The sequence below is a fragment of the Triturus cristatus genome, chromosome 1_1, assembly GCF_964204655.1.
Source record: "Triturus cristatus chromosome 1_1, aTriCri1.1, whole genome shotgun sequence".
NCBI lineage: Eukaryota > Metazoa > Chordata > Amphibia > Caudata > Salamandridae > Triturus > Triturus cristatus.
In genome coordinates, this window is record NC_140579.1 from 917,204,149 (window position 1) to 917,216,291 (window position 12,143).

At 47.2% G+C, this 12,143-nt stretch overlaps 1 protein-coding gene across 1 annotated transcript in view; it reads left to right on the forward strand.

Annotated features, from left to right (window-relative positions):
- The window catches only part of PLEKHA6 (pleckstrin homology domain containing A6), a 933,224-nt gene that overhangs the window by 536,658 nt on the left and 384,423 nt on the right, over window positions 1–12,143 (forward strand). The window contains exon 7 of the mRNA XM_085646599.1: window positions 11,597–11,669. Coding sequence (XP_085502725.1) covers window positions 11,597–11,669 — 73 coding nt within the window. The remainder of the gene's footprint in view (window positions 1–11,596; window positions 11,670–12,143) is intronic.

Below are 12,143 nucleotides of genomic sequence, written 5' to 3' on the forward strand. Positions count from 1 at the left end.
TTTCTCGCATTGGAGAGGATTTCGTTGCTATATAAATAAATATATATATATACACATCTGCATATCTATATAAATACAGATATAAATGCATGCATACATATATATATATATATATATATATATATATATATATATATATATATATATATGTATGTATACATATGCATGCCATGTACATGCAAGTTTGCAAAACCTCTAATAAAAGCAAAGCTTAAAAGCCACCCAATTACAAACAGAATTGCTTTAACTTAAACGAGGGCGAGACCTGTTGCATGTTCAATGCTTGTTTATAGGCTGTCAGTACGATTTTATATTCAGACAGAGCCTCTGGGACATATGCTTTATGCCAGGCTCTCTTGGACTGGCGCAGGGTTTGTTTCTTCCCTCTTAAAGCCTCATTAAACCAGGGGACCCCTTTGCCTATATTCCTCACTCATTCCCTACGTGCGGGGGCGACTTTATCAATGGCATTGCTGAGCCTAAGTTAGAGGGACTCACTTTCCTGGTCAAGGTTGCCCTGTGCAAGCCTCATTGAGGCTGTATTACACAGGGTCCCGACAAGGTCATGTTCTGTTATTTTTCTCCATCCATGCAGCACTTTCCACTGGGGGGAGGGTTGGACACTCAACCTATGAGTGGGAACAGGCCCCTGATCAGGAAATGGTCAGACCAGGCGCAGGGACTGATATCCGTCAGGCTTGCTGATCGGTGAGGGGTCCAGCCCAGATCAAGGGTGTGGCCCTTGTCATGGGTGGGAACATTTACAAGTTGTTTAAGTTCCAAGATGGATAAAGCCTCATCCAACTGTTTGGCATAACGGTCTCTGGGTATCTGATCCCAGTGAAAGTCCCCCATCACCAAGATGCACTGATACCGGGTTCAATGAACTTGGGGCTCTTTCGAGGGGGATGGTAAACCACCAGTAAGATTATGCAAGAGGACTGGGAAAGGATCTTTGCTTCCAGCACTTCTGCTCCCTCAATATTTTCGGCACACAGCGTCTCTATCGTTGGCTGTCGATTGTATAGGATCGCTACCCCCCTTCCTTGAATGTTCCCCGTCCTGTTGTGCCATAGGGCAGCATAATCTGGGGGCAAAGCTGCTAGTATGTCTGGGGCTGAGGAGGCATCGAGCCATGTTTCGATCACCCCCAGGATGTCTAGGGAGCCATCTTGGAGGAGGGAGAAGACCTCAAGATTATGCTTATGTAGGGAGCGGGTGTTCAAGAACGCTACCCGTAGTCCGTGTGGGCCAACAGACCCGCTCGACCTTGGAGGGTGCGGTGGAATACCTGTACTCCCTACTGCAATTTGTGTCCTTAATAAGCCTTCTGCTCTCAGGATGTCCGCTATGTAGTTTTTTAAGGGGGTGTTTCCATGGGCTAAGGCCTGTAAGTCCTCATCTGAGTACGGGGGACGGGGACCAGGGGTTCTGGCCGCTGGCCCCGGTCTGATTGTTTCTCCAGAACCATCGTCTGCAAAAAAAAAAAAAAAATCTAAGCAGATACCCTCAATTTTCTAAAAATATAACAAAAGGCGCATTAAGGCCGCAACCAATGGACCCTCTGAAGGGGGGGCCAGTGTACCGACTGACCTGCTCTGTAATCCCCCAACAAGAGAGGCTAGTGTCACCCTGACTGTACACATCGAATGCCATAATAGATTTGATGCTCTTGCAACAGAGGAAAATCAAGCGGGGGTGATTGTATGTGACCCTGAAGAGTTCTGTTCAATCTCTTCTGGTCATTACTACCTCTTGTTAGCAGACTCTTGCAGTTTAATAGCAATGTTAAAAGGCGTTTTCCAACTCGGGACGGCTTACTGGTGATACAAGAGTTTAGTGTACATTCTAGCGCCTGGAAGAACCAAAACCCTCGGTATAATTATGTAGGAGAGTAGGATCTGCACTTATGTTGCGCCCACTTTTTTTCTGATGTTAACACTGGTTTCTGGCTATAGTCTGGCTGGGTCCCTGCTAATCAGGGCCTCAGACTCTCTGTTCTCTCTAAACAACTTGGACTGCATATTAGATGCACTAGTGATTGGATACTGTGGTACCTTATGAGCCCCTAGTATATGGTACCTTAGGTACCAAGGGCATAGTTACTTCACAGGCCTACCAGGGGCTGATGCATGTACTATGCCACCCCTGGGAAGCAGACTAAATCTGACACCACAGGCCTGCTACTGCAGCCTGGGTGAGGTAGTGTTAGCACTCCTCACTGAGGTATAGGTTCCCTATATCTCACCTTACACACACATATAAACCTATCAGTCACCCCTAAGGCAGGCCCTATCAATCCTGAGGGCAGGGTGCTTGGTTTTCCATGTGAGGGGGTGACTCTGCCTGAGCAGGGCCCCTCTGCAGCACTCGGAGTCTATTCTCTGTGGCTGTTTGTGGATGCGGTTAAACCATATGCTCTTAAGTGCATTATAACCTAGCAGTAAATGCTAACTTTGGGATGGCTGCATCAAAACATGTCGTGTTTGGTGTAAAATGCCTTGGAATCATACCCCCACACCAGTAACTGGTGTAGGAGTATGATCCCACCCTTCTAGAGGGATAGACATGTACCTACTGTAGAAACACGGTAGAAATCTGAAAGAGCCTGGCATCACAAAATGGATGCCACCAGCACAGACACTGGGCTGCCCTCCTGCTGCTGACTGAAACTCGCAGTGGAGGAGGCCCAACAATAGGCATCCTATCACAGGGAGGTGTCACCACCTTCCAGACAGGATTTAGTGTATTGGGGCTGGCTGGGTGCACTCCTAGAGTGCTTTGAAGTCCTGCACTGGGGGAGCAGTAGGCTCCTCTGTGCATATGTGTAGGAGAGTAGGGTCTGCTATCCTATGGTCACCCCAAATTTTTGCTTTTTGCTTCACTGGTTTTTGACATATTGAGGCTGTGGGCCTGCCAATCAGACCCCCAGCCTGCTGTTCTCTCTACTAAATTAACACTATGCACCCTAGGTGCATAACCAATTGGAAGTGGATCACCCTGTCAGCCCCTGTACCAGTGTACACTAGGTACCCAGGGCATTGGTGTACCCAAGGCCTGCCAGGGGCTGAAGCATGTATTATGCCACCCATGCTTGGCCTAACAATTTGACACAACTGGCTGATCACTCAGCTGGGGTAAGTTGGTGTAATCACCTCTTACTTAGGTGTAGTATACCTATACCTAACCTTAAATGGGACACCTGGTAACCTATAAGTCACTCCTATGGCAGGCCTTAACAATCCTGAAGGCAGAGTGCTTGGTTCCATGTGAGATGGTGCTCTGGCATGAGCTGAGCCTGTCTGCAGTGGTCGGAACCCCTTCCTTCTACTGTTTCCAGATATCGTCATACCATATACTCTTAAGTGCATTATGAACCTCGCGGTTAAATGCTATCTTTGGTTTGGCTTTATCAAAACATGTCGAGTAAGGTGTCATACGAATTGGAATACTAACCCCTCGCCAATTCTGGCGACGGGGTTAGCATTCCACCCTTCTAGAGGGACACGACATGGACAGTACCTGAAACCCGGGTAAAATCAGACATAGCCTCAGCTCCACAAAATGGATGCTGCCACCACAGACACAAGTCTGCCCTCCTGCTGCTGGGAGTCCTTCCAGCTTGGGAGGTGTGGACAAAGGGTTTCCTGCCAGGGGAGGTGCGTGCACCCCCCCCAGACAGGATTTTGTGTATTGGTCAGGTAGGGCTTGAAAGAAACCAGACATGCCTGAGGCTCACAAGGAGCCTCGGTGCATATGCCAGTTCAAACCGGTCCTGGGGCACACCAGTCCCGGGCCTGGGGCGAGCTGGACAAAGGATTGGGGGTGTAACCACCCCCTTCCTGGTCCCACCCTTAGGGAGGGACCTAGCAGGTAGTCCGGCCCCTAGAATCCGCTTAAAGGTAGGAGCTGTGTCCTAAGACTTCAGACATCCTGGAATCAACTTGAAACTAAGAAGAAGACGGGAACTTCGACATTCTGCTGCACAGAAGACTGAAGAAAATCTCCTCTGTGGTCAGGGATTGACCACCTTGCTAACGCAAGCACCATCCAGCGAATCAACGTCTGCTTTGCCGCCGCCTCCCGCCGAAGCCCGAGCCCAGAGACTGACAAGACCTGGACCTCCAGACCTCTCACCGCCCGATCCACAGTCCCTGAAAAGAGGAGACCCGTGGAGGCAACGAGACACGTGGAGCCAGCCATCTTGAAACGACCACGACAAGCTGCAAGTGCAACAACCGAGGCTCCCTCCAAGTTGTGCTTTTGGATCTGAGAAGCCCAACACCCGAGCAGCATCTGCACCAAAGGTGAGCCCTCCAGCATCTCCACGATCTGCGTGGGGCCCTTCTGCATTTTGCCACTCGACGCGCCTAACCGGTTGCTGGCCCGCTGGCTAGTGGCCATCTTGGCGACGAACTTCAAGAAATACACCGCTGGTCTGGTTGCTCCAGACTGGCCCTTGCTCCCCTCCAAAGGAGCAGTCCCTCTGACCTTGCTGGTCAGAACAATCAGCTTATCTTGTTCTCCACAACAATTGCTTTTGCCAAGGCTTGTTTGCTTCGATCAAGTCGCCGACACCGCCGACAGCGAGAGCCTGCGTGGGACAGCTCGTGAACCGACTCCTGGACGTCGTGGACCTCCAGGGACCACGTGGCTGCAGAGACAAGCTACACCTTTCTTCCTGTTTGCACCCGACATTGCTTGGTACCCACCTGGTGCCACGCTGGTCACTGGCTAGTGACTGTGAACACTGTCCCCTCTGCTTACAGGTCTTCTACAACTCCGATCCACCCTTGGATCCACCGCATCTCTCCCGGACCGACCGCCTGCAGCATCTTTGTCCACAGGCTCCAGTGACCCGATAGAAGAAACCCGACGCACTTCGACACCTATGCACCCGCTTCCTTTGGGTGAGGTAAAGCTGGCACTCCGGTGCCCAAGTGTAGAGTAACATCTCTAGTGTCTGTGTTTCCAATCTTAAGGTCATATTCCATCCGGAAGATCCTCTTTGCAGTAACTTTGTACTTTTTACGCACCCATTGAAACCTATGGGAGCATGCGTGTGACTATTTGCTCTGCACACGCCACCCGTGGACCTCCTGGTCACTAACTGAAGTTAGCTCCTTGTAGGCCCAGCGATTCTAGAGGCCCTAGGCCTTTTCCCTTTTCTGTTCGTGGTACTTATACCACTATTTTAGTATATGGTTTGAGCGGCCACCAGGGCCTATCCATATAGAGTGCAACTTCTGTGTATTCTACTGTAATCTTGTTTGACGATTTGTGCTCCTGTGCTCATAAAGAGACTAGGGGTTACTTTGAGAAATAAATACATATATATTTTGAATATAGATCTGTGTGGTGTCCTTTCATTGGTATAAAAGGGGGTTGCATTTGGTAAAACAGCTGGCTTAACACGCTTCACGAGTTTAGCCTCAAAGACTGCTTAGCCTACGCTACCACTAGGGCAGCTAGTCCGAAAAGGTTGACTTACAACCACACCATAAGGGTTGCTTGGCATGGTACAAGGTGATCACTTTAACTAGTGAGCATCATATACCAGGCCAACTTCTCACAATATGCCAGCTCAAACCGGTTTAGGGGCTACCTGCCCCTGCTCTGGCGCGAAACTGGACAAAGGGAAGTGGGTGTAACCACCCACTCCCCTGACCCTCCCATAGGAGTGGTCATAGAGCTAGTCCCTCCCTTTCCTTTAGTATAAGATAGGGAAACCTTGCCATTGCAAACTAGATATCCCTGGACGACGCTCTACAAGAAGAATCCTGGACCTTCGACGTTCCACTACCTTTGGAAGACTGAAGAATCTCCCTTGGAGTCAAGGAGTGAACTCCCTGCTTGGCAGGCACCAAAACTTTGAATCAACGGTCGCAAACTTTCCCTCCGGAGTCCCTGCAGCCCCAGAAGTGGATTTCCTGACTTCTAGACGGCCATTGTGAGTCCCCAGCAAACCTGAGACGAGTGGACCCCACGAGTGAAGAGGAACAGCAATACCCAGGTTCCGTGCACTACTGTCGATTGCAACCCCTTCCCAACATTCTACAAACTTGTGCATTGGACCACGTGTGGTCCAAGCCTCCAGCAGGATTTCCCTCGAAAATCAGAGGCCTACCTCGTCCCGAGTGACCGTGGGCTCCTGTGAAGTGAATCCTCACGAGGCGTCTTCGCGATCCCTTGCCGGCTGGCTTGTGGGTCCCCTGAAGACTGCTTCATCACACCAAAGGGCTCCCCTGGTTGCTCCAGGCCTGCCCTGACTTACCCTCGCTGGCTGAGTCCCTCAGACCTTGCTGGTCTGCACCGCTGACTTTCTTCACATTCCACGAGACTTGCTGTTGCCAAGGCTTGTTGGCTCCAATCCGGTTGTTGACACCTCAGTAAGCTGCAGACTTCATGGGACACTCCGAATCCAGCTCCTGGTCGTCGTCGACGCCTCCTGGACCTCGTGGCTGAAGAGTCAAGACACCCGTGAATCACCTGAAATCACCCGACTACCGTGGGCATCCATCTTCCTGGCCCGGGTCACTGGCAAGTGACTGTGAACACTGTCCCTTCTGCTTTCAGGTCTTCCTTCTTCTGAAACCAGCCTTGGATTCCACCGGACACTTCTCCAGTCTTCACAAGCAGCAAATCTTCTTCGGCTTCCATTGAAAACGCCGCCGCAACCCGACACCAAAAGACTCCTATGCACCTGGCTTCCCTGGGTGAGGTAACTCGTGCACTCCGGCGCTCCTGTGTGTGTTGGCCCTCGAAGTACTTACCTTGTAAGTGGTTAGATTGCAGACTCTTCCGAAGTACCCTAAAACTTTAAAAATCCAACCACGACTTGCTCCATTGAAATCAATAGGGAACCCGCGGCTGTGTTCTCACACTGCACGCGTCATCCGTGGGTCCTTTACTTACCTGCCTTGGGTGGATTAGTGAGGCCCCAGCGATTCTAAAGGCCCTAGGCCTTGTCCCCTTGCAAGTCGACATTCCTAAACCTCTTTTTTCGTATATGGTCCGGTACGCCCCTAGGGCCCCAGCCATATAAGTGCTTAATTTGTTGTGAAACATTGATTTGTGCATATGTTCCTGACTTCTAATCTCATAAAGAGATTAGTAGAGTGTGTCTAGAAATAAATACATATATATTTGATATATATACCTGTGTGGTGTCCTTTCATTTGGTAAATCAAGAGATTATAAAGTAAAGCAAGCTGCTTTACATTCCTCTGAGACTTAGCCTGAAGGCTGCTCTCCACAGCTACCACTAGGATAGCTTTCTTTAAAAGGTTGTCTTATACCTATCTACCATAAGAGTCGAATTGGACTGGTGCAAGGTGGCCACTATAACTAGTGACCAGCATATGCCAGGCCAACTTCTCACAAATTATTACTTTGTTGTGGGAATTCAGAATATTACGAAACTAGCCCGTCCGATTCCCATATGTTTCTCAGCTGTTTTTTCACACGGACATTTTCGATTCTTTGCACAGATAAACCTCTCAACTTCAAGTCGTGATATCTCCCCATGAGTGGCAATCTCAATGCAGACGGTATCTCTCATGAACAGTAACATCGGGATTACTGCGCCACTCGCAGCCCTCAGCGGTGCTCATTTTGATGCCCTAAAAGAATGAAAGGCTGACTGTGTTGCAAAATTCAAGCCTTCAATCTTCAGGCCCCTGTTTACAATAGGAACCCTGACCACCAAGCTACCAAAACCAGCTCTACCTCTACTGGACAACCCTATCTACTGGTTTTTGCGTGTGTATGCAGGTATGTCTGTCTGTATGTATGTATGTATGTATGTATGCATGTCTGTATGTATGTATGTATGTCTGTATGTATGTATATAGGTATGTCTGTATGTATGTCTGTCAGTATGTGTGTATGTATGTATGTCTGTATATGTGTATGTATGTCTGTATATGTGTATGTATGTAGGTATGTCTGTGTATATGTATGTAGTATTTCTATAGTGCACATCTAGCCAAAAGCCAATGAAGATGATGTAGGCCCTAACTCACATTAACAGAAGATGCATGTATGTTTCATATGTTTTACGTGTTTGTTACATTCCACCACCGATTTGGCATTTTGCCTTGTGCGAGCAAACAGGTTCTTTGAAAGGGGGGGGGGGGGGCTAAATATATGGAAACTAAGTTCCTGTTTGCAAGTGAGAGGATGTAATTTTCAAATATTGAGGCTTTTTAAAACAAGCATGTGCAATGCAATAGATCTCGCATTTACGCGAGTTTAAGCTATTGGCATTGTAGATGACAATGCCTTTTATTTGTTTTTTTTTAAAAAGGCATTTTCATTTACAATGCCAATAGCTTAATCTTGCGTAAATGCGAGACCTATTGCATTGCAAATGCTTGTTATTAATGGAGTCGTTGATTTTTTTTTTTTTAAGAACATATTTTATTTGTCAAATAACAAATATAGCGCAGAGCACTGTACCCCAGCAACTTCTGCATATGAAATGTACATTGAATTGACTTTGACAGTTTCAATAATAAAAATAGGACAATTGAAAAGCAATACATATGAAATATTAAGAAAATAAAAACAAATCAGAAACCCCATGAACCCACCCCCCATCGCACTTGTACATACTCCAGAGCAACACCACAGAACAACCGTGTCTACATAAACATGATCTGTTGATGCCCAAGGGGCGATATCACATGCGAGTTAAGGTGGGATTGAAGCCAGGTCAGGGGACCTGGCTATGGAGATGGGTTTCAGCTCTAAGCCGCGATAATCCGCCCACCGCTTCCAAATTTTAAAATGTTTAAGCGGGCACCCCCTGGCCACAAAGATGGTAATCTCCAGACCCATACAGAACTCCATGCCATTTTTCCACGCAGACACCGAGGGCGCCCTCGGAGTCTTCCAGGCTCTAGCGATCTCTCTCTTGGCCGAGGTAAACCCTAGGAGCATAAGATGGCGCTTGTATATGTTACCTCCTATGTCGTCCATAACATGTAGCAGGACCAGCTTCGGGGAGTTGGGGAGGTCCCAACCCAGCACTTCAGAGAGGCACGCCATAACCCCCCTCCAGAATCTTGCTAACGCGGAGCAGTGCCAAACAGTGTGCAGCAGAGTACCACCTTCATGTTCACGAGTCGTCGATTTTTTTAGACAGAGATGGGTGCGATGCTCCTAAAATTGGTGTAGAAGGTACCTGCTCTGCTCTTTGCCGACGATACCCTTTTAATCTCTAAATCACCGCAGGGACTTCAACAGCTCTTAAATGATTTTTTAAAGTTCTGTAATGCCCGAGGGTTGGTGTTAAATGAGTCAAAAACAAAGTACATGGTTTTTTAAAAAAGGAGCGGCCAACCCCATTAAAAGACCAGTGTTAATCGGAAACAGCAAGTTGGAGTGAGTGGATGCATTTGATTATCTTGGCATCCGCTTGACTCCAACAATCAACTGGGCCGCGCATATCGAGAAAGCTAAATTGCAATTAATACATCTGACTGCAAATATTACCAAAATACACAAGAAAACACTCCAGACAGCTCGCCTTTGCCCTGGAAATTTATAATATCAAGCTTTTAGGAGGCATTCTCTTTGGAGCCGAGCTGTGGGGCACTGGTAACACTAATTGTTTATTTACAACTGAAAACCGGTTCCTTAGATCCCTGGTGGATTTGCCATCTAGCACTCCGCTGATGCCCCTCTATCTGGATCTTGCACACAGGCAGTTAGCACACAAAATAAGCTACAAACTTTTAATGTTCTGGCATAGGCTATGGTCAGTGGACGAGCTAGCCTCTTATCGGGAGCCTTTGATGGTGCTCCTGAAGTTACCATCGACATCCTCAATCCCCATGTTTTAGATCAGTGAGAGAGCTACTCGAGAGGATCGAGATAGAAGGGTTCTGGATAAAACCGGATGGTTTAGCCACCATCCTTCGAACAAAACTGAAAGAAAGGTTCTGGGAAGCCATATCCAATACAGCACTAGTAAAAAGCGAGGGTCGCCTAACTTCTGAATTTCTAGATTTAAATCAGTCTATCGTTTTGAGGACACAATAGATGAAATTGTCCCTCCAATGGCACGCAAACTATTTTTCCAGTTACGATTTAAGACCCTCCCCACAAAACAGTTTTGCTCAAAGTGGTCAAATGATGCTGCTGACGATGATCTTTGTCCTGCGTGTAATGCCAGCTCAGAAGCGATTGCACATCTGCTATTTTTCTACCCTCATTATCAACTCTCAAGGAAAAAATGGATAATTGCACTGTGTACAGTAGTCGGCCTGAGCCACTATCTCGAGGTGATCAGAACTCTGATGACTGATACCCGTAGAGTGGTGGTTTTTGGTCTGTCTAGACACTGGCATGCGCTTTGGATCAGGCGCACTAAATGCACTTTATGACATGTCAATTCCCAGCCCCCCCCCCCCCCCCCCACCCACCCCCCGATTTTTATTCATATTTGTATGGTATTAACGCTTTCTGTCTATTTAAATACACTTTATGACATTTTTTAATTTCTCTCCCTGCGTTTTAAACTATTTTATATGGTATTAATGCTTTTCAGGATTATTTACCCTTTTATATTTTATCCACAATGTGCTGTTTACTTTTATGATCTTGTATGATCGAAATAAAGTTGGAATGATGATCGTTAGTGGTCAGTCCATTGGTTATTGAGGCTATTCGTGCATACTAAAGGAAACCATTTCATGCATTTACTCTAGTTTCTTTACGGCACATCGGTTAATTAGGTGTGATCATTTGAAGGGGTGAAACAAATGCATACTGGAATTAATATACGTTATGATTTCAAAAAAAGCTTCGGACGGACATGAGATATAGAGTAGTTTATATACAGAAGTGGTATGCATAAGGGAAGCAGAGGTGCATTCAAAATAAGTAATGGAGGTAAACGTTTAATTCAAGGTCCATTTTCCATGCAGGATTTTAAGGAACATATGTGGGTTTTTATGATGGCATGCAATATGGGGTTGTGAATATGCAGAAAGAAACGATTTTTTATTTTTCTCTAAAGGAATGTGGCTTTAAATAGTCTTTCTAGCGACCCTTAACTTTTAAGATAAGTAGCAGATACTTTACTCACTGTAAAAAGCAAGCCCAGTGGTTGTTGAGATCTCTTTCCCAGCGACCACAAAGCAGTGTGGCATTTAAGCACATCCTAGAACCCGTAATTAAAAATTGACACCACCATCCTCTCCACCACCCCATACTGTATACGATGCAAGCAATCCTTTCAAACCCAGAAAGACCCCTATTGCGTACCTACTACGTAAACTGCACATGTAATATAAACATTCTGTAAACACTCACTAACTTAAAAGATAACAAGGCAGCTGATAAACTCCTTGAAGCAATCCTCATTAGTAAATTTGGTACATGTTTATTTAACCTATTCACAACCTGGTTCTAAAGGTGATGTCCCCTGCGCCCGCCTTAAGAGCTCCAGGCCCCACAAAACAGACCTGTTCAAAGGTCTCATTGACCTTCCAGCATCCCCCTTTCCTCGTAGTGTTCGAGGGACATGCTAGAGGGCTTCCTGGTTCTCTAGCACTCTTCTTCACTCTCTTGCTTGACTCTCCACCAGGCCAGCTCCGGGGTGAAAAAGTGGAACAAGCGATGGTTCGTCCTGGTGGACAGGTGCCTCTTCTACTACAAAGGTGAGTCTATTCGCGCAGGGTTGCGTAGTCCTGCCACGGTGCGCGCCGCTGCGGACTGATGTGCAGAGTAAAAAGTGACGCAGCAAGAATGTTTGAGACAGCACGATGAAAAGAGCAACCAAGTCAATCTGACTAGAGGGGTGGAAAACCTATGTATGGGGCGGATAGTGGGAGGGATTGGAGGTAACCAGGGACTGATGTATCAATCTGTTACCAAAAGATGCACCCAGTGCTTCTGTAAGATACAGGGGAGGGAGATGGACCTCTCTTATGGAATAGATATGACCTGGTGGGGTGGGGTGGGTGGGGTGGGGTGGGGGTGCATTGGGACTTATGGTGTAATGTGATGTTTGGGGGGGGCAGGAATCCTTGGAACAGGAGTAACTCTTACTTCACCACTCCTCTACCATCCCGACTGATTTGTTTACCCATCCGTTTTGACTCACTGTATCTCGCTTCCTTCTTTTCTCTGGG